Below are 22497 nucleotides of genomic sequence, written 5' to 3' on the forward strand. Positions count from 1 at the left end.
ATTCATGATGGTCACAAAAAGTCATTTTAAAAGTGCTATTTAATGCTGCATGTTGAAAAACAGCTTGTTTAATGTCTTTTTAGTTATAAAATGTATTTTTTTGTGATACGTTTTAAGAGATTGTTTTATTTGTTACAGAGCTTGAACAGAGCGAAACAGAGATCTATGAAACTCTTAAAAACAGAAATGAGGGTAAGCACACACAATCTGAGATAAATGATCTGATAGAGCAAAGACATGTGTACTAAGATATGTGCGGTTTATCTGGGACGCATTTTGTAGATTTGCATATTCACACTGGCATCAAATCTCCCTTAACATCAAAGACAAGATAAACCAAAGGCCTTTACACTTTCACCAGCCTTCAGTTTGTTTCCTGTGGAAGTTACCGTTCTAGCAATATGTATTTGAAATGATGCTGTTTTGTAGTAAATGTCTGATAATTAAAACATTATTTCTCCATTTAAAAGATATTTATGAGAGTCTGGACACAAAACAAGAGGAGTCCATCTCAAGAAATGAGGATTCTGCCAGTGCCAAAGACATTTAACCTGAAAGAACACAATGGAGTAATACACATAATAACATAGGCCTACGGACACTTTTCCCCTCAACAAAAAAGGAAGGAGAAGAGGGATCTGAAATGGTGAGGAAAAAGCAGGTGTATAAGACACTGACACACAAATGAAGGACAAAAGAGCTAGAGATTCAAGCAGTTTAATGTCCCAACACACTCCACCAAATGGTGGATTCGGGTCGGCATGTCATTCTGATTAATAACAACAATAATAACAAACACAAAGAATAATACAAAACCATTTACATGACATCCTAGTTTGTGCTGAAATACTGCAAATATATAGAGAAAGATTTCTTTACAGAGAGTATAAATTGGACAAAAATAAGAAACACAAGGTGCTACATGACCGTTAACTAAGACTATCAGTCAAACTTTCTTCTAAAGGCTTGTCGTCAATGATCTTACATGCTGAAGAGTCGTCCACTTCTATATTTCCCCCTTTGTTTTAGCATTAAGGAGACCTGAGTTCATTTGTGATATAATACATGTTTTTTTTGTTTTTTTTCTTGTAAGTAAGGGAAGGGAAGGAGCAGTTGCATATATTAGATATAGCATCACATAACTTCCTTTAGTGGCATTCGTGTGGGTGCTTACGTGCCTGTGGGCATCTCAGATCAACATGCACTGAGGTTGAGTGCTTTGAAAGAGCTTATTACATTCAAAATAATGCAAATATATTGGCGCAAGTTTTTTTTTTTTTTTTTTTTTTGGCAGTGAAACCACAGTTTTTGCTGTGGGTTCTTCATCATCAAGATCTGCACTGCCTTTGGGAGTAAATCACATTTTGTATGTTTTTAAGGTATAGTCACATAAGCAAAATTTCACAGGCAAAAAAGGACCATTGTCTATTTTCAAAAGTGTAGCAATATATAAAGCTCACACAAAAGTCATTCTCAAACCAAGTAGCTTTCTATTATTAAATGCCGTGAATCCACGTGACGAACCCTTACACAAAATTCCCAGTTGTTAGGATTCTTACTGGATTTTGCTTGTGAAAATTTGCACAAGAATGATGTGACTGCATCTTTTTTTTATTTTTTTTATGATTTTTCTAAATTATCCAAGTACATACTTAGCTAGTTTTCAAAGCTCCAACACACTCTGCTTGTGTTCTCAAGTACCCAAGCGAAGCCTTGAATTTCCAAGCATGTGCAAAATCATGCAAAGATGACACTAAACTGAGGACTCCACAAACCGGAAGGATCATAACAAGCAATGTCTCTGTTTGGGGTCACTGATATCTCCTCATCTGCGTTTCTGAGCTCACAATAGAAACAATGATAGTGACACAAGCAGGGTCTATCTAAAGCACGACTCTTGCACTGATAGCACTATGTTATTGAGGTCTGTTTGTTGTGTGTGAAAATTGCTCAAGATGGAGTAACGACCTTGAATATTCTGAGCTTCATTTGATTTTAAAGGTGTATTAGAACAGCAAACAGCATCCTTTTTCACAAACGGTTCACTGTTAATATATACGGATACTCCTAATAGGTTTGAAGCTAAATTTAAATGTGACCTAAACAGAAAATCTCTACCCTCTACTAGTCATACAAGAATTAGGTCACTGACTGTACATCAATACTTGTAATCAAAATATTTCAGACATTTCGATTAAACTGCGATATACATCTTATTGCACGACATACTGTTGGTCGTAGAAATTTTAGATGTTGATATGATTGTAATTGCTTAGCCAATGAAAAAAGTCTCTGAGCAACACATAGTTGAGTCAATGATTCAACGACTTTAGCAGAAAGTATACTTTTCCACATTCTGCTCCAGTTCATGGAGAGTCTGCATTACATAATTTTCGCTTTACGTTAACACAGTCCGCCGATGTCCACATACAGGTTTTTTTTCGCATGAAGTTATGCGACAACAATAGCACGTGTGCAAGACATTTGAGAGCTTGAAACGTAAAGGTGAAAGTGAAAGCCCAGGTATACATTTTCCACGTTCTGCTCCATCTCATGCACAGTTGAGCGTGCAAGCCTCTTAAAGTGCTCAAATCACTTGCACATGTGGTGATGTCCGTGCACAAGTCTGTACAGACCCAATCATTGGGTAGCACCTGAATGTTGTGCACAAACATCAGCGGACAGTGCTGTCGATGAAACTTACATCATGCAGAGTGTCTACGAGCCGGACTGTAACGTGGTTTACTAGAGAAAGGTCCACTAGATTCATAAAGACTCATCACTTGTCACCACCTGCCGTAACAGTGTAACCTGCAGAAAGAGTCAAAAGAAAATCCCCACCGCTAATATATAGACTGACAGTCTGTCTGGAACAAATAGACAAGTGGAGTGATGCAAAGCCCCAGAGAATTTGTACTCTAATTCACACTGCGCTGACAGACAACGACCAATGTGACAATCCCTGTCTGTCTGTGCCGTGTAAATGAGCCTTTTATCAATCACATTTGAGAACAGTAACTAACTGTTGTATAACAGCATTTCAATTTCAGAGCGTTTGGAGTTCTGTCAGTTTTTGGAATGTGAGAGCACAGCACCTCAATGTCATTTAAACACTGTTCTGCACACCTACATTCAGATATGTCAATCCTCAAAAACACTCTTATTAAGGGCAATTAGGTGGGTTGTTTTCTTTTTTGTGAAGTCATACCGGGGAAATTAAGTTGGATTTTTCGAAAAATGCCAAAGGCAAAGGATACTCATATTTCTAAGCTTTTAGGCTTCATGTTTATTCATTCCTTTCATTTCTCCATCTCCTCATATCCCCCTCCTCAAAGCCCATCAGGCCCCATCCTCCTCCCGGAGTTGCTGTTGTTAGGGTGTGGGTACTGCAGAATGTTTATTCCGAAATGTCTCAAAAAATGCCAGCATGCCCTTCTTCACGCTGGGAGAAGCCATTTTGGAAGGTGTGTGTCCTTGGTGTCGAGGCGGGAAGCTAGAGCTATCCATGGAGTTGGCTCGTTTGACTTTGGAGCCTGCCCGCCACATTTTGGACCTCACAGGAGGAGTCTGTGCAACCAAACACTTTTGGTATTGGACCTGAAGGGGGCACCAGTCATTTACAACAGAAACACTGTACTTAGAACACATTAAAGATTTTGGACAAAATTATACATCAGTGCTATGAAACTATGAAGGGTGTGTGTGATATTTGTAGGGTGAAAGTCAATTAAATTAAAAGTATTGCCTCACCATGCATGCAGCCTGAACTGCCTCAGAGATGATCCCAGCATCGGGCTCACACCAGAACACATGGCACTCAAAGCGCTGGGTTCCTGCATCCACTATGACTGCAAAAGTGTGTGTGTCATGACCCACACCTAGGAAAGTCAAGTAACGTACTTGGCTTTCCCAAAATGGGTCATCTCCATCCTGAAATAAAGCAAATGGGAAAGAAAAAGTGAAACACAGAAAGACTATGTTTATGTTAAAAAAGCATACTACTGATACTACTTCTGTAGTATATAGTGTGTGTGTGTGTACTATGCATAGTATGCTAATTTTCCTGTACGCTGCTCCAAAATGCATTGTATACTTAAAAAACAAACAAACAGTATACAGTACAAATTGTGCAGTATGCAGTATACTAGTATTCCGTCCTGAGTATAGCCTGTTAGTACACCATATGAATGGAATACACTTAAATGCCTCAATGTCAGTTAGTAGATATTCTCACCTCTCCTCTCCATAAAGACAGAACTGTATCAGACACATGGATGACTATCGGCTCCCACTCATCTCTGTCTCTGGAGTGCATGATGCTCTCAATAGCTCTGTTCAACACTTCCATTCCTGTCAGCATATACACAAGAACACATTAACCACAAACCTATACAGTGCGTCACTACCAGGCTCATATTTGAAGGCCATTTAAGCTAGGGTTTCCAGGTCTCTATACTGTACATTAGCCACCAAAATAACAATTAACCTGGTTTAAATATTTTGCTAAACAATAGCCAGCTAAACACTTACATTTTAATTCAAACTTGAGGGCCAGGGTCCTACCATATGCCAAACATGAAGTATTTGGTCCTAGTTTGTAAGAGTATTACAGAGCTTACTCAGCAAATACTCATTCATAGAGTGTAAAATGTGTTTATTAGGTATCTGAATGGCCCAAAGCCCACTCACCCATTGCTCTGGATACAGGCAGGTTTCCAATGTACTCCACCTCAAACTTCTGCACCCTTTGCCTCACTGCTTCCAGGAAGTCAACTGGAAAGCATTCAAACACATCAAGTCTCAGGAAAGAATACAACAGTAAAGTCAACCAACCATTCGGGTTTAAGAGATGCCGATTTCTCAAAAAAGACTGCGGGGGTCATACCCTGGAGCGGCAAGTCCTCTGGGGAGATACTCTCCATGGTGAGAGAACGGGTCATAGAGGGCTGCAGTGCTGCCTTCTCTGCCATGATCTGTGGAAACAGACCAATCACAATCAACACCGTAATCCACTGACTTTGAAATCTGGCCATTTTTAATTATGAAATTATGTTAATTATGAGCTTTAACAGTATTGTGTGATCTTACCTTGGAGCACATCTCATGCAGGGCAGATGCAATGGTCTTGGCTGGAGCGTTGCAGCGAAACACATGGCACTTGAGCATGCAGGTGTCTTTATCACTGGCCACAAAGGCAAAGTCCCTACAGAGGACCAGGAGACTGGAGTAAATACTCATCAGAGTCACTTTCATGCTTATTCTAACAGCCTGGTAGAAACACTAAACCTACACACACATAAAATCACACAAAAATTGTAAATATATAATCTGTCACATTTATGGTCATGAAAAGGATACTTAAGGAAGAAAAATGTTATTTTGATACACAAATATACGGTATATATAGGTGTGCTTGCTTTATTTGTTCAAACATATAGCAAAACGGCAATATTGTTAAATATTGTTACAATCTAAAAGAACTGTTTGTTATTTTAAAATGTAATTTATTCCCATAATGCAAAGTTGAATTTTTAGCAGCCATTACTCCAGTCTTCAGCGTCACGTGTTCCTTCAGAAATCATTTTAATTTACTGATTTGATGTATTTGGTTGTGCTGCCTAATATTTCAGTGGAAACTAATAATAATAAAAAATAATAATAAAAAATAAATTCAGGATTCATTGATGTAAGGAAAGTTCAAAAGCATTTATTTGAAATAGAAATCTTGGGTATCATTATTAAGGCCTTTACTGTCGCTTTTGAATACTTTCTGAATAAAATAACTTATTTAAAAAAATTATAACAATCCTCAAACTTTTAAACTGTAGTGTATATGTCATATTCTGTATAACAGAATCAAATCTTATTTTGACACTTAAACTACAATGTGGCACCATAATGATTCAGTTGCATTTGACTTTGCCATAAGCAAGCTGAAAGGCCACAGTAGTAAGCAGCCCTTCTAAGAATAGGGCTGTAAAATGCTAAAATAAAATAGGGCAAAAACCACTGCAAGCTGGAAATGACATTGGCCAGCTGGGTATTTATAAAGTGATGTTAAACCATCTCTAATCTCTCAACCTATCTTGTTATTCACTAAATCTCTTCACATTAACCATAGAAAGTCTCTTTTAGCTGACTGTACTCGCCAGTATCAGATGTCAATGTTCTATAAATACAGATCGATCTGCATTTCTGGGCAGTATTTTCCAAAATGCAACGCAGTGACGCGGGCCTACCGATTCTTCAGCTAATGCTGCATGTTGCCTCCATCAAAGAGAATATTTCATTCATGAATATTACATTGGAGAAATATAGAGCAGTGGTGCTTCATACGGCATGTGGCTCAAGCTCACACAGCATACCAATGCTCATGAAATCCAGCACTCGTTTACTCGAGAACATGCAAGCCAAATGGAATAACAAAAGAATTTGCCTGGGCAGTAAAGAGAGAGATGGAAACCTTCATTGTGTGAATACATAGTTATTGTGCCAGCCCATGCAGATCTCAGTAAGGAAAGAGTCCAGGGTTCCACACTTACACTTAGCTGGAGCTATTTAGACTGAAAGGGTCTATTTTTGGATTTGGATCTGAGCACATTGTCACAATATAAATAAGGTTAAAATGTCTCTCATCTAGCAAAGACTATCTCTCATTGGCACATGCCAACATGCTCTACTAATGGTTCCATTACAAACTAGTAATCCCCCATGTCCAAACAAAATTTACATAAATCCCTAAAATTAGGCTTTGATTGGTCAATCATGGAAGAATCATCTGCATTTATTGTTTGTTTGAACACAGGGGAAGGCATTTCTGGAGACATGCAGAGCAAAGCAATACTTCAGTCGAAGAAAAGAAAAAAACAGTTGTGTTTTATGATATTTTTTGCATTTAGTACTTCAGTATCATTTACTGATACTTCAGTCAATGAAAAAAACAGTTATATTTTATTTTATATTTTTTTGCATTTAGTACAAATTACACAACCTGAGATGAAGCATGATGGTAAAGGAATGAAAGAAAACATGGCTAAGGAGCGCTACTGTACTTCATAGACCACAATGGAACCCAGACACCATGAGACGTTTTTTCTAGGTCTAGTTGAAAAAAGAAAAAAAGTGCAGTTATTACCTGTCTCTGTTTTCACGAGTGGCGGTTTAAAAAAGAAAAAGGAAAAAAAGGTTAATAATAGTTAAAATAACGCAAAAACACGAGAAACGTTTTCGCAAGCTCAAGACTGTTGTGAAAAAGAGGTGCATTTAGCATACTAAAAATAGTACATGTTTAAGAAATATATTACTTTAAATACATTATCTGCAAGTATATTATTTTAAAAAAAATACACTTTCAGAATTTGAAGTACATTATAAGTGCACAATACAATACAATTAACTAAGTACACTTCTTTTTCACAAAGGCGAGCTACTCTACTCTCTAGCCAGTTACAGATTTTAACAACACACAAATCAAAAACAAAAGCAACACATTTAATTCAAAACATGTCCTATTATAGCTTGGATTGCCAATATTCATCTTCAGTATCTCGGTGTGTTTTACAGCAAAGCCACAACTAAATTAAAAATAGCTACACTGGGCTTCACTTTAGCTGTAAATAATAATAAAAAAAAAAGCTCTACATTTTCAAAGACCTGTCATTGCATGAGGAAATATAACTGAAATGAAGGGGTTTATTGGCCATTTGTCATTTTCCAGGCTTATAAATTTTCTCTGTGGAAATCCAGATATAATCTATGTTACCATTGGAAAAGGGAAAAGCTGAGGAATTTTAGACCCAGAAATAGAACAAGTACAAAGGTCAGCCTACCTGCCATTGTTGCAGCCCACCCCCCATACACGGATGTTAATTATGGGCTGACAATGGATGAGGCTGCGATCCACAGGGTCCATTAGACTGAGAGTGTCCTTCTTGAGGACCATCATCATATCCTGACCCTGAACACACACACACACACACACACACACACACACACGCTTTGAATAGTTACCATAACCTTCTGTAAGAGCTAAGCTAACTGTACTAAACTGAGCTAATTTAATATAATTCAAACTGGACTGTAAAATAGTGCAATGGGTAACAGACCAAAATATATACTAGCAACACTCAGCAGTATGTAACAACAATTTCTTGTGCTGTTACAGAGCTAAAACAATAGTACTGCTATTACGCATGTCTGAATTAATCCAGCAGACCTCCAAGGATACTAGTGGGCCCCGGCAAAGCACATCTCATCTATACTAAATCACGTGTATGAGCCCAGGCTCACCTCTCCCCAGGCGCCAACTGCGTCCCGGCCCTCTGCTTTGCTGTGAGAGAGCTGCTGGATGCAGTTGTTCACCGCCAGACTACTTTTGCCAGGGGTCAGTTCCTCCTCAGGGATCTCAACCCAGCCCAGCGAGCGCACAGCAAAACACTGAGAAACAAATGCAGAGTTTTTTTCAAACAGCACTCTTATGATATAAGACAAAAATAAGTTGACGCTTGTTGATAAATCCATTAATCTCCCTAACACTTTCCACTCTATGGCTAAACATAAGTAAATATAAAAAAAAATGTAAGCTATAAGGTATATTGTGAGATTTAAATTCACATTGTGAGATACAGTTTCAATCGTCAGAGATACAGTTGCAACTGTAAGAAATGAAGTCACATTGTGATATAAAGTCATAGTTATAAGAAATAAATTTGCAATTACAAGAAATAGCCACAATTGCAAGATCTAAAGTCACAACTATAAAAAATACACACAATCCAAGTAGTCATATTGTGATATTTAGTCACAGCTGTGAGATATATAGTCACACAATTACAAGAAATAGTCAAAATTACAGGAAATGGTCATACTGTGATATTTGAAATCACGGCTGTAAAATATAAAGCTTCAATTATGACATGTAGTTATACAATTACAAGAAATAAAGTTGCAATTACAAGAAAATGTCACAATTGCAAGATAAAAAGTAAAAACTACAAGAAATACACGATTACAAGAAATGAAGTCATATTGTGATATTTAAAGTGAAATATAAAGCCTCAATTGTGAGATATTTAGTGATGAATTACAAGAAATAAACTTACAATTACAAGAAATGAAATCATGTTGTGATATTTAAAGTCACAGCTATGACATGTGACCCTGGACCACAAAAGCAGTCTTAAGTCGCTGGGGTATATTTGTAGCAATAGCCAAAAATACACTGTATGGGTCAAAATTATAGATTTTTCTTTTATGCCAAAAATCATTAGTATATTAAGTAAAGATCATATTCCATGAATATATTTTGTAAATTTACTACTGTAAATATATCAAAACGACATTTTTTATTAGTAATATGCATTGCTAAGAATTCATTTGGACAACTTTAAAAGGCGATTTTCTCAATATTTTGATTTTTTTGCACCTTCAGATTACAGATTTTCAAATAGTTGTATCTCGGCCAAATATTGTCTGATCCTAACAAACCATACATCAATGGAAAGCTTATTTATTCAGCTTTCAGATTTGAATGTCTTTCTAAGAGGCACACTGATAATTGTTCATGGAGACTGATGGAAGTCGAAATGTTTTGTACAGAGCATATATCTATGACCCAGCCTACTAGGATCATTTTACATAGACTCAATAAAGCGGTCTTAAAATTGCATCTCTTGTGCATTTAGAGGTCATAGCCCTCCACCCCCACCTTCTATATACACTCCACCAACACGCACACACATATACACCCTACTGCATCACTAAACATGCCCTGATTGATGCTCCTTTCCAACTCTGACCTTTCACCCTCAGTGGTTACCTCAGGATGTGCTCTGCATTTCTTTTCGGTGTGATATTTGTGGGGCACAGTGACTAATAGCACAGAAAACAGTAATAAATTTTACATGTTGAACAGTATTAGGGCAGCACACAGCAAGATTCTACCTTGGAGTCGGGATCCATGTTGGCACAGAAATACTCTTCCTGCCAAGAGGGCCTGAAGCAGAGCAAGAGAGCACATCATTATGATAATGACTCATAATTAAATACTGGGCTCATTTGAGCAGAAAAAAATAAACAGGAATACAAATTAAGTCCTGAGATGCTGAACACTTGGTTATTTTTCTGTTTGGTGTTCTATTGAAAGCACTTTCATTCATGCTCTAGAAAAGGCTATTCACACCGCTGGGGTAGTTTGTCCTGTAAACAAGAAACAACTCCTATAATTATCACTCTCAGCTTTATGCATAAATTCTTATGAACAAGTCACAGCATTTTGCGTATACTTCCTCCCTATAATAAACAGTGGTCTCGGAGAGGAAAATTATATAGTATAGAGCCCTAGACTGGGTATATGTCTCAAAATAAAATAAAAAAAATAAAAATGGATAATTACATTCAACAGAATATTAGGTCCCACTTTATATTAGGTGGCCAACTACTATGTTCTTACATCAAAAAATAAGTACAATGTACTTATTGTGTTCATAATGTATTGCAAAACACTTTTGCTGCTATTGAGATGGGATAGGGGTAAGGTTAGGTGGTATGGGTAGGTTTAAGGGTGGGTTAAGGTGTAAGGGATGGGTCAACAGCGTAATTATAAATGACATTACAGAAATTAATTACAGATGTAATAACATGCAGGTCTTTTAAAAATATAAGTACAATGTAAAAGCATGTATGTACACAATAAGTGCATTGCATTAAAATAATTAATTTAAAAGTAAGAACACAGTAAAAGGCCACCTAATATAAAGTGGGACCAAATATTATTTTAAAAGTTAGTATCTGAGTACAGTTATTGATATTGCAGATTTATTCTAAAAGCCTGGAAGACACACTTTCTTTGTCTCATGAGAAATAAGTAAAAAAAAATAATAATAATCATTTATTACAGTTAAATGATACATTAAACTGAAAAACAAATTAAGCTGAAAACGTAATTTAACTGAATATTAAATGAAAAATAAATGATTCATTTTTATTCTGCTCAAGTACACAAACAGTGCTCTTTAACATATACTGAGGACATAAACTTAATGCGCCAGAATCTAATGTTGCCCTCTGCCGTGTTATACTGCCTCGAGGTGCTGACAAAATAAGTGAAGGTAATTGCATTCCCTGTAGCTGTCAACAATTTCCAAACAACTTAGCAGCAGCCAAGCTCAGCTCTCCGCACAAATTCAAAAGAAAGGTCAGTCAGTGACAAACCTGACACTTCATAAGGGCATGTTCCAGCCTGTTAAATGAATGGGAGTAAAGTATTTTGTCCTTCACTGGCAAAAACCATGTTTAGCACCACAAAGTGAGGGAAAACTCTTCTCAATGTTCTCAATTCCCCAGGTGAGTTCAGTCATTAGTGTGACTGGGGCCTCATGGCCTGATATCAGAGTGTTTGGAGGTTAGCCAAAGGCAAAACGGCCTGTTTTACTCTCCATCTCACAGTTGTACAGGCCACACCTGACTGGCTGTCTAAAGGAGGGCCGCTTTCGTCATTTCCACTAGCAGCCAGTGGAGACAACATCTGTTCACAGAACTCCAGGTGTGTAATACCACCTTCAGGTATAAGAATGTGTTTGTTCAAATAAATGTCTTCTGGCTTCATTAGAGGATTAAACAAAAGGGGAAACAGAGAGAAAAGGCTATTTTATTTATTTTTTTCATTTCCAGCACCAGAAGGAGAATTTGGCTTAGCTTGTGTGTGTGTGTGTGTGTGTGTGTCTGGCTGCTAAGCTGTGCCAGAGTTTAATTTACATCAAGGATGCAAATTGACACAGTCCACGTGTAATGTGTTACTACACCCAGCACGTTAAAACAATTGCAACAAATTAGGAGACGCATTTTTACCAAATTATTTTGTGGCTGTTGACACATTTTAACAAACTATTCAGTAGTATAAAAAGAACTTTTAAGACATGTCCCTAATGACTTTCATTAAATACGTGGAAACTGTTTATTACACTGCATTCTGGAATACTTCATTCTGATTGGTCAAACATAAGATGATGTGGTTAATAACTGACCATTGAACTGTGTAACTAAGCAGAAGAAAACTGCATAGCTTAGAGGTTTCTTTTTCATACTTCCATTTTTCTACTTTGTCAACTTCGCTTCAGATGTTTCTCCTCAATTTTCTTAGGAGACATAAAAATGGACATGAATGAGACTGTTGACATATAATATGGTTAATTACTGGGGTCTTTTTCTCACAAGAAAAATCTGAGAAGCAGGAGATTTAAGTAAAAATTGTTCTCCATTTAATATTATGGAAGCTCATTTCTACCATGTAAGAAAAACACAATCATAATTTGGTAAATCTAAATTATGACAATAATTATGACTTTAAAAGTTATTATTTTGACATACTAAATCATAATTATGATTTTAAAAGTTGAAATTATGACATACCAATTTTAAATGATGACAAAAAAGCTGAAAAGCTAAATTATGACTTTGAAAGTTGTTATAAAGATATACTACTGTCATAAGTCATAATTATGAGACTTTAAAAAAAGTCAATTTCAACTTAGTATGTCATAGTTTTGACTTGCAATAGTGATTTAGTAAGGTTTGCGGTATTCAGTTTACTTGTATTTGCCCCATTATTTAACAATAAAAAAGCATGTCTTAACCCATTTTGCTCCTGTGTTGTTTGTAAACTAACTAATAACTCACTAAACTAATAGTAACTAATTTGCACTGCTCTTGGTAGATTGCGTTGATGATTATGGAAATGATCTGGCAGCTTCTGTGTTCTTTAATTTGCGCATTTTCAGTACTCCGTAGATCTTTTCACTCTCATCAGTGCTTTTATGGATTTGTGCTCTCATGCTAATGTTCTCTGTTTAGTAAATCTAGCCCTAAAATAAATGAATAATCATTGATATCTCATCTCATTGGTTATTGATATTGTTGAGATTTTTTTTATTTTTTTTTATAAAATAAAATAAAAGATGTCTGTTGAAGCACTCTACAGTCTCTCTGTTCTCACATAATGAAATATTTTAACTCAAGTGTCAAGATGCTCTGTAATAAGTGGAATGCTTTACAGTCAATCATTATCCTGGGACAACATTCCAATCTATTGAACCTGGAATATTTCTAATTCTTAGAGGAAAACGGCTGATAACAAGCCCATAATCCTAATCCTAAAAAAAAGATTTTATTCCAACAAGGATGTTGATCTAAGAACATTTCCAACTTAATCACGTTTACACACTTTGCAAGTTTTAATGTCTAGTTTCAGAGATATATCTGCAGCTTGTCCTCAGCTGTACAATCATCAGCGCAGGTGTGATTCCCTCACCTTTCGCTCAGAGAGGGCAGAGGGTTTTCAGTCAGTCTGCCTCTTGATTCCCGCCTGCCATCTGCTGCAGTCTGAGAAAATCAAGAGCATAGAGATGTGACAGCTGACAAAAACATACACAAAGCCACATAAACACACACACACACGCATAGATCAGAGTATCTCACCTTGATCTGGCTGGCAGTGATGCCGTTAATGGCATTTTGTTCCTCCTCTGCGCTGTAGGAAGGGTGCTGCCACTGTGTTGTGCCCGTGGGCACATGCCAGTAATAGGTGCCAGTGCTGTCACGTATAGTGCGCCATCCTGGAGGCAGATCTGAGTCCAGCTCCAGACTCTGATCATTCCAGATGTTATCTGCACAGAGATCAGATTTCTGGATTAATCTGAATCTTAATAATTTGTTATTAGTATTTCACATGCATGCTAACTTGAGGGCAGCACACACAGATTCTTGTAAATGTGCCATATTACAATTCCCACCAAGTAACACAGAGCCAGCAGCCTTCACACACACACACACACTGAGGCATACACACCCCGAGGTGAGGTCACCGGGCTCAGATCTACTCATGAGAGACAGACCAGGCCCTAATCTGCCCACATGATACAGCCTAAAATGAGGTCAAAACTAAAAGCAGCTCTCTCTTGTTAAAAGCAGGGCTGGACTAATGTTCATTTCCATTATCTTCACCCTGTCTCATCCACACAGATATTTCATACAAAGTTGTGGTCAAATGTTAACATACACCTTACAGAATATGAAAAATTTTCATTATTTTATCAAAATAAGAGGGATCATACAATATATTTCTTATTTTTTATTTAGTACTGGCCTATATAATACATTTACATAAAATATGTTTACATACAGTCCACAAAACCAAATAATGGCTGATTTTATCAAAATGACCCCATTCAAAAGTTTACATACGCTTCTTAATACTGTGTGTCGTTACCTAGATGATTTGTTTTGTGATGGTTGTTTATGAGTCTCTTGTTTATTCTGAACTGCTAAATTGCCCACTATCAGAAAAATTAGTTGGTTTTCCAGCATCTTTTGCGTATTTGAACCCTTTCCAGCAGTGACTGTATGATTTTGAGATCCATCTTTTCATCAGTTGTGGTGACCATAAATTCACATTAAAAGATTTGGTGAGAATGCTTTAGAAATGATCAGACAGAATTCTGTTGCCTGTATATTTTAGAAGTTATAACCACATAGTTCATGATGAATCAGATTTCAGCCACACAGTTCATAAACTGTGGCCAAAACTCATATATAGATGGTGCAGAGTGTCATACACACAAAGACAAACCATCATCAGGGTAACACATAAAAATAATGAAGTAAAGCCACACAGGGAGCTCTGGGATTTAAACTGTACATTATATAGTTTATTATTAGTAAATTGTACATTTATCCTTTTACTTCCAAAAAACATACATTTTTTAGTGCTGTACAGTAAAATTACATTTAATGTCATTTTAAAACTTTTAGATTTTTTCCCACTTTATATGGTAAGATAGCTTACAACCAATTGGCAGGTTTTTCCTGTTAGAATGACAAAGGTTTTTGCCGTTTTTAAGCGTGTCAAAGTCATCCTGTCACGTCTCCTGATGATTTAGTGCTTCAGACATAGGCATAGGGCTACTGGCAGAACAGCAAGCAGGAAAGAGCAGCTGTGTCTGCTGAATTATATTTGCCTGAATTTATCTCTAGCCTGAGAGAATCATTTAACACAATGCATCTGGAGAGCCCTGTCCGTTCTCACAAATAACACAGTGCAGAAGGCTGGAGGGGACGTTTGGGGAGAAAACAACACTGTAAACATGCATGTGTGTGCGGTATAGAACTGGGTCAGTACTAGTGACACGAGATTGCTTGGGCACGAGTATAAGAGGTGCCTCTGACATTCAGTGACACAGCGAGACACAGAAAGACAGAGAGTCTCATGGTGACATTTTACAAATGTCATTTGCACATGAATTTTCATGTGCTGCATTAAAAAAAAAAAATTACATTTTAATTGTTAATTTGTTGAGAAACTATTGTGATTTCTAGAACAGTTTTATGCATGCACATCACTGTATGAGTGAAACACACACACACACACACACACACATATTTACACTTTACTATTATTAAAAGCTACCTCTGCATTTCAATGTATAAATAAACTTGCCATTTTAAAGGTATTTCTCTGACAAAGGGCTTCCATCATTTACTGTAAATGACATTGTTGCTACACTGTAAATACAAATATAAATAAATAGGAAATTAATAAGAACAATTTACATTTTATACATAAATTGGACTTTTAGTTACTGATACTAAGAAATGTAAACAATATTCCTACAAATTTTGCCTAAAGGTTCAGTCACATTTAACACTTTTTTTTTAATTCTGTGAATTTATTAAAAATATTTGGTGAACATTTCCATGTGGTCGTGTGGACTGAATTTGCATGAGGGAAAAAGATCTTCCCACTCATTTCACATCTGGGTTCAGTAGGTCGTGTGAATTTGGCATGTTGGCCAGCAGAAAGCTCGATTTGAAAATTATTTCCATGTGAGCTATGCTTCACACTGTACATCGCTACACTATTGTCAATGGACATTATACCCTTTTTGCCCACGATTTGTGACCACAACTTAATAGGGTTCAATTATTATGTTAAAAAGCTGATATACAAGCTCTCAGGATTATGAATAAAGTATAGTGCTACAGGCTCACTGTTTTGTTGTTTGTTGACTTCATTTATGCAGCTGTTGTTGTTTTTGTCATCACATTTACTAATTAGTTTGTATTTGTGTAATGATATTAAGAGCTCATCTTTTTCCTTTTTTTTTAGTGAGGTCTGTATGTTAACTATTTAAGTCTGTGTGCAATGTAGCAATGGTTATTTGTCTCAAAATAAGTCGCACGTATGTAAAAAGAATTATATTTAAGAACCTTTGAAGTCCAAATTAATACACATCAATGCCTAAACTTAAACAAATGTAATACCACAATTTGTGTATTTACACATACATTTTTTATTCTTCCTGAATAAAAGTATTACAATAAACTTTAACCTTGGTTAACTAAATTAGTTAACATGAACTAACAATGAAAAATTATTCTAAAGCATTAATTAGTCTAATCATAGTCAACTGTGCTAATATAATTCAAAACTTGTATCTTTTAATATTATTTAATGAACTTGAGCTAACATGAACTAACAAAGAACAGGTGTATTTTTGTTAACTAACATTAACAAAGATTCATAAATGCTGTAACAAATGTATTGTTCATTGTTAGTTGATGCTAGTTAATACATTAACTAAGGTTAACTAAGGAAGGGTACTTCAAAGTTATCAAAAAATTAAATAAAAAATAAAAATACGGACCCCAAACTTTTGAAGCTATAGTGTATAGCTAGTTTCCAAGAGTGTGCAGTGTGTAGTGAGGTATAAACAGGACTGACAGAGTGCTGATGGTATTACTCAGCTTTGCTTTCAAAAGATTTGAGAGCTTGGAGAGTCCTGTTAAAGCCACAATAATCTTACAACACAAAGGACTGCAGGTTTAACCTCTAAACCAACACCTCAAATCTGCTTCAGTCCAATTAAACTCGTCGCAGTCTCGAGGCTTACTGATAATCTGTTTCAAAAGATGCGGTGTCTTTAGTAGACATTACTGCCAGAAAAGTTTTAAACAACTGGTTAATAAATAAATACTATAACTATAAATATATACAGTCTTCCATTTTGATTGGGTGAGCTGTGTTCAGAGTCATCATAAAACTGATGATATACATGCATATTATAAATATATAAGTCTTATATATTGAAAATCACTGTAACACATGGTCTCTTGTGGCTTATTGCCATTGTCCAGGATCCATGAGGACACATCTCACTGTCTCTCTGTTTTACCCCAATCCTAGGCTGACCATAACCAATCCCAAGCTGGAGTCCCAACAGTTTCCATAAGATCCATAAATCTATAAGAATGATAACCTTAACTGTCTTAGAGTCTCAGCACACCCTTTATTCCACTTATGTCCATCATAGCAAAGGAGTATGGGTGTAAGTGTCTTTGTGAGTGTTTGTGTGTCTCCGGCCCTCTCCAGAGATCATCAATCATGTCCATATCGAACTCCTTTCTTTTTCACAAGCCACCCCTCGCCTCTGCTTCTGACAGGCCATAATAATCGCACTGTGTTGCCATGACATTTTTAGTGTTTCGGGCTGGCTAGCTGTGCTGTCAGCTGGCTGAAATAAAACACAAGCAGAAAAAGGCTGAAGAAAGAAGAAAAGCTATTCTCAGCCTAATTCTGGTCCCCATTCAGGGTGCACCTGAAATTATGTCTGCAGACTGTCTGTGTTTGGAGCTGAAGGCAGTTTTAATAACAGTGCAATGTGTGGATGCATGCTCAAACACAGATGCCTCATTGGTTATCGCTTGTTTCTAAGACTCAGGCCAGTAGATAAATCGTGATGGATAATACAAGAATAAAAAGGTTGCTAATATACAAAACATCTGTTATTCTGTCACCAATCTGCTTGAGAGGATGCCCTTGCTACCTACTGCATAATTTGCACTTGTGATATTACACAATTCATCATATAATTTACTATAGATGGATGGATGTCAAATGCAAGTCTGTGGTTTTAAGAAACAGTGTGTGTTATAAACTCAATAAGCGTACTGGGACGCAGGTGGTGCCGCAGTTCCCATCATGCACCCACTAACAACTCCAAGGCTATGTCACGAGGATGAAGCGATAACAACAGATTGAATGCTGGGGATGTATGTGAATTATTGATGATCTCTTGAGAAAACCTCTATTGCCTGATCAGTCCCTATAGCAACTTCTATATAGGGACTGTGTTTGTTTGTGTATGTGTCCAATTTGGTGTAGGAAACCATCACTGTAAGTCTTACAATGTTGACAAAGTTTTATATATGTTCATTATTTGGCACTCTGTATCTCAGAGTTTAATACTTGAGTATTTTTTTTACATTTCCTGCAAAGTTCAGCTTGGGTGATTGCTATACATTCTGAATGGCATAAAGCATATTGCAATGAAGCTGCTGAAGTGTTCTGAATGGCTTTTAGCATGTTGTTTTGAAGTTATCAGGGTGTTCTGGATGATTACAAGGGTATTGTTAGGTGGTTGCTTACTCACTCCCTCTGTAGTATGAACAAAAAAGCAATAGCACCTTTCCTTAAGAAGCTGTATGAGTTGGCATTAAACCTGTTTAAGCAATACTGAAGCTCACAACTCAAACACCACTAATTACTGAAACCTACTTGAACAATAAAAATCTGGAAACCTACTTGAACAGTAAAACGGGACACATTACTCAACACCCAATCACTCTTGAGAGTGACAACAAGCACATAAAAGAAGAAATGTGGGAATTCTCCACTGACAATCCCTTGTTGTTCTTGATGCACTTGGTTGCCTCAGAAACCGCAAGCAGAGTCTAAAAACCGATTGCCTGAATTGTGTCTGTTACCAGAGAACTTTCATGTGGCCAATCAGAACTGACCACTCCTGACTCCCATGAGCCACTGAAACAACTGTAATAAAAGGCACCATTACTGCACTGATTGCAATCAATAGATTTTTTCACCTTCTAGTTCAGCCACTTTTAAGTAAAGGAGAAGTATGAGGTAAGTACAGGTTACAGAGAGAAGGAGAGAGTACAGAGATGCATTTAGACTGCTCTTAATCCTTGGTTAGGGTTGCTCTTATGCCTGGGTTATAACTATTCTCCACTACAGGCTTAAGGTGTGTCACATTAGCGAAATTGCGAAAATGTTTTTCAGACCAAAAAAGGTCCATTGTGTATTATCAATAGTGTAGTGACGCAGTATGAAGCACAGCTCACACAGAAGTCACTTTCAAACCAAACAGCTTTCTTTTGGTCATCATGGTGAATCCGTCTGACCCGTTGCGAAATCTGCATATAGGGAAATCTTTTGCCCTCACACAAAATTCCAGGTCATGTAAATTCCTATTGAAATGACTGGATCCCGTCAGTGAAAACTCACTAAATATCAAATGTACATACCGAAATTATGGCAAAATTTTGCTCTGCAAAAAGGTTTATTGTCTATAGTCAGAGTAGAAATGTATGAAGCACAGCTCACAAAAAGTCACTTTAAAACCAAGCTGCTTTCTATTGGCCAGTGTGGTGAATCCACGCAGCCAACTTGAACCCGTTAAAATCTTTCGCCCTCACACAAAATTTCAGACCACTGATTGCTACGATTTCGCCCACCAAAGTTCGCTATGGTAAATATGACACCACCTTTAGCCCTCTTTTTTGGTACTAAACATTTAGTGCGAATAAACAGTGTAAATCAGTTGTATTGCTACATAAAAATAGTTCTTGAATAACAGACAACCAATTATAAACTAGTGTAAAAAGACCAAGAGGCACCATTGGGAGAAAAAGAGGAATATTGTAAAAAGCCAAGAAAAGGACAAAGCTCTAATATATCCAGGTTTAAACTCTGTCAGGATAAAAGAGAGAAGCAGAAAGAGATAATTGTAGCTACATCTGGGAAAAAATAATCCCAATGGCGTTATGTCAGTGGTCAGATAATCCCAATTCCGTTATGTCCGTGTGAGGTCAGACTGGGAAGATTAAGACTCGAGGTGGATCTAAATGTCCATCTGGAACTTAATCCTTGGCCCATCAATAAATCAAGAGGCAAGACACAGCATTTTATTTGAGGCGTCCTTATGAAGACATCCACGCGTCCACAAGGCAGGCAGTATTTCACTAACTGAAAGTACAACATTGATTAAGCCAGAATAATTTGACACAAATGCAATCGATTCCTGCACATCAACAGAAGCTCCTATCATCAGCGTATACTCAGCACCATTCAGCATTGTGCCTAAATGTCTTAGTGTCCATGCCTTTGCTTTTGGAGAAGCTATTCCATCATTCACTGTCTCTCGTACCCAAACAACAGACAAAAACATTCTCACACACACCTCCTCTCAGTGTGTATAACACAAGTTATTTTAAGAACAATGACGTGGAGAGGATGCGGTGAGGACAGTTCTGCCTTTCTACAGATACTGGGTACTTGACGCACAAGGTGTCCTCTTTATTATAAACATCAAGATTTTAGGTTAAAATTTACATGAACTTAGGCCCTGTGATATTTTATGCAAACTCATTTTTCACTAGTTCTTTTTAAATGGTCCTATGGTGTAACATAACCTATGGTGTGACATACATTTTAATTATTCTATTTATTTTATTTTTTAAAACAAACCTTCCAGGGTAGTTTCTGAATAAATAATTACATATATTAATATATCAATAATAATTTTAGCAATAATAAAATCAAAATCAAGTTTTTAGCATGTCACACTTTATGAAGGTTTTTCTGTGAACAGAATATGAGAATTATACATTGAGATAATGTGATGGTTTAGTGGTCAACAACAGTCTCAGGTCCCATTCAAATGATTTTATGAAGGCAAAATGAAGAAATCAGCCCCCTAATGCTCCATCATCTGGAAAGTTTCATTTGAATCCTTTGGGGACCAACTTTTAGCAAGATCTCAAGGCAGGTCCTTTTAATTACGTATAATAGATTCAGTGCTAAATGTATCAGCTTTGATACTACATCTCAGGCAGTTGCGAAAATCTTTAATAAACATTACATTTTCTTTGTTGGAGTTCTTTGTATAAATCATTATACACTGATTCCATCCCAAACTGTAAAAATATCTAGCTCTACCACATGAACTCACAAAGGGGAGGAGTTTACTGGTCTATCTGATGCTTAATGTTGTGTGGGCAAATTATGCTGCTGTGTTTCCATAATCTAATCCTGCAACAGATGCATAATCCCAACAGAACCACACAGGTGACATTGTTCACGAACGCATATACGCCTGGTACCCTATGGATTTTTCAACATTATCAACAGGCTGCTTCTTTTAGACTGTGTGGCTCTCGAGTGTGAAAATCAGTCGATGCAAATCTCCTTGCAATTAATTCCAGCAAAATCAAGTCCATCTCACTAAACACCTCAAAAAAAGGGTCTTCAAACAGTCGGGTGGGTCTAGTATGACACAGCAACTGTAGGTAAAGTCCATGAGTGACCAGTGGAGCATGAGAACAACAGACAATGACTGATTTCGATCCTGTAGAGGATAGGAAACTCTTCCGTTCACTCCGACACCTCCAGCCTACACTAACTAGAGAGTGACAAAGAAGAACAAAGAGCAAAGGAAAGTGCAGATGCTTCTATGTACCTACCGTCATAGTTGACGATGATGATGGCGAGCATGTAATCCTTGCCCAGCATGGTGTCTTCCCGAAAGCCCCCAGCGGTTAACTCAGACACATTCCAGTCCAAAGCGTCCCAACACCACTGACAAACTCTGCAGCACACACTCACACACAGGGTGACCACCGCACTCAGTGCCAAACAGCCAGGAATACACTCGCATGCCAAGAGGATTAAAAGCCACACTCTTCTTTTCCTCTCTCTGTCTATCCCCTCTTTTATTTTGCCCTCAGGTAATTTCACAGCTGTCTAATCAACCTCATCTTTGTCTTACTGTCTAATGCTTGTGCGATCACGCTATTCTGTTCTCTTCTCTATTCTGTTCACTGTCGTTCCGTCTAGCAGAGAGTGATGCTGTTTTGAGATCGCTTCTATCTCTCTCTCTCTCTCTCTGTAACTGTGTGTGTGTGTGTGTGTCTCTGTGGATTCTGTAATTCAGTAATGCCTGCAGCTATTCCCCCTCCTTCATCCCTCCATCCCTCTCTCTGGCTCACTCTCTTTGCCCCCCCAAGCCCATGGTGGTGCCTTAAGGATGGCTGAACATATAGCTGACGAAAGCAAACTGCTGGGGCAAACATAGTCATCTGCTCCCTATACAGTAATTCAGTTGTAAATGGATACATGCAGCAATATATATATATATACAGCCAAAAGGGTAATAGTATTTTTCATTAATCAATCAGGGCACAAACTGTGACGTGTGTTCCTGAGAAGAATTAGTGTCTCCAATCTGTTCCACACAGTGAGGCAGAGACTCACCATCTGTAATGAAAACAAATTCACATTCTTGACACTGTAGCTGAGTTTCAGTACATTTAAAGCCCTTTATATTATTGTTACAATACAATATGGGTCCGAATATGCTATTACAGTTT

At 37.2% G+C, this 22497-nt stretch overlaps 1 protein-coding gene across 5 annotated transcripts in view; it reads right to left on the reverse strand.

Moving 5' to 3' along the window:
- Positions 1-653: 653 nt before the first annotated feature.
- The window catches only part of apbb3 (amyloid beta (A4) precursor protein-binding, family B, member 3), a 35535-nt gene continuing 13691 nt past the window's right edge, over positions 654-22497 (reverse strand). For 3 of the 5 annotated variants that reach the window (XM_058757804.1, XM_058757805.1, XM_058757806.1), the window contains exons 3-14: positions 21592-22384; positions 13474-13661; positions 13307-13377; positions 9943-9994; positions 8290-8436; positions 7830-7957; positions 5089-5203; positions 4886-4973; positions 4690-4773; positions 4235-4350; positions 3751-3930; positions 656-3597 (exon numbers count right to left, since the gene is read on the reverse strand). In XM_058757804.1, the coding sequence (XP_058613787.1) occupies positions 3373-3597; positions 3751-3930; positions 4235-4350; positions 4690-4773; positions 4886-4973; positions 5089-5203; positions 7830-7957; positions 8290-8436; positions 9943-9994; positions 13307-13377; positions 13474-13661; positions 21592-21640 (1443 nt within the window). In that variant the 5' untranslated portion in view covers positions 21641-22384 and the 3' untranslated portion in view covers positions 656-3372. Of the gene's footprint in view, positions 3598-3750; positions 3931-4234; positions 4351-4689; positions 4774-4885; positions 4974-5088; positions 5204-7829; positions 7958-8289; positions 8437-9942; positions 9995-13306; positions 13378-13473; positions 13662-21591; positions 22385-22497 lie in introns of all 5 variants that reach the window. The other 2 variants (XR_009267873.1, XM_058757808.1) reach the window with 2 other exon arrangements.

The sequence above is a fragment of the Onychostoma macrolepis genome, chromosome 21 (assembly GCF_012432095.1).
Source record: "Onychostoma macrolepis isolate SWU-2019 chromosome 21, ASM1243209v1, whole genome shotgun sequence".
Taxonomy (NCBI): domain Eukaryota; kingdom Metazoa; phylum Chordata; class Actinopteri; order Cypriniformes; family Cyprinidae; genus Onychostoma; species Onychostoma macrolepis.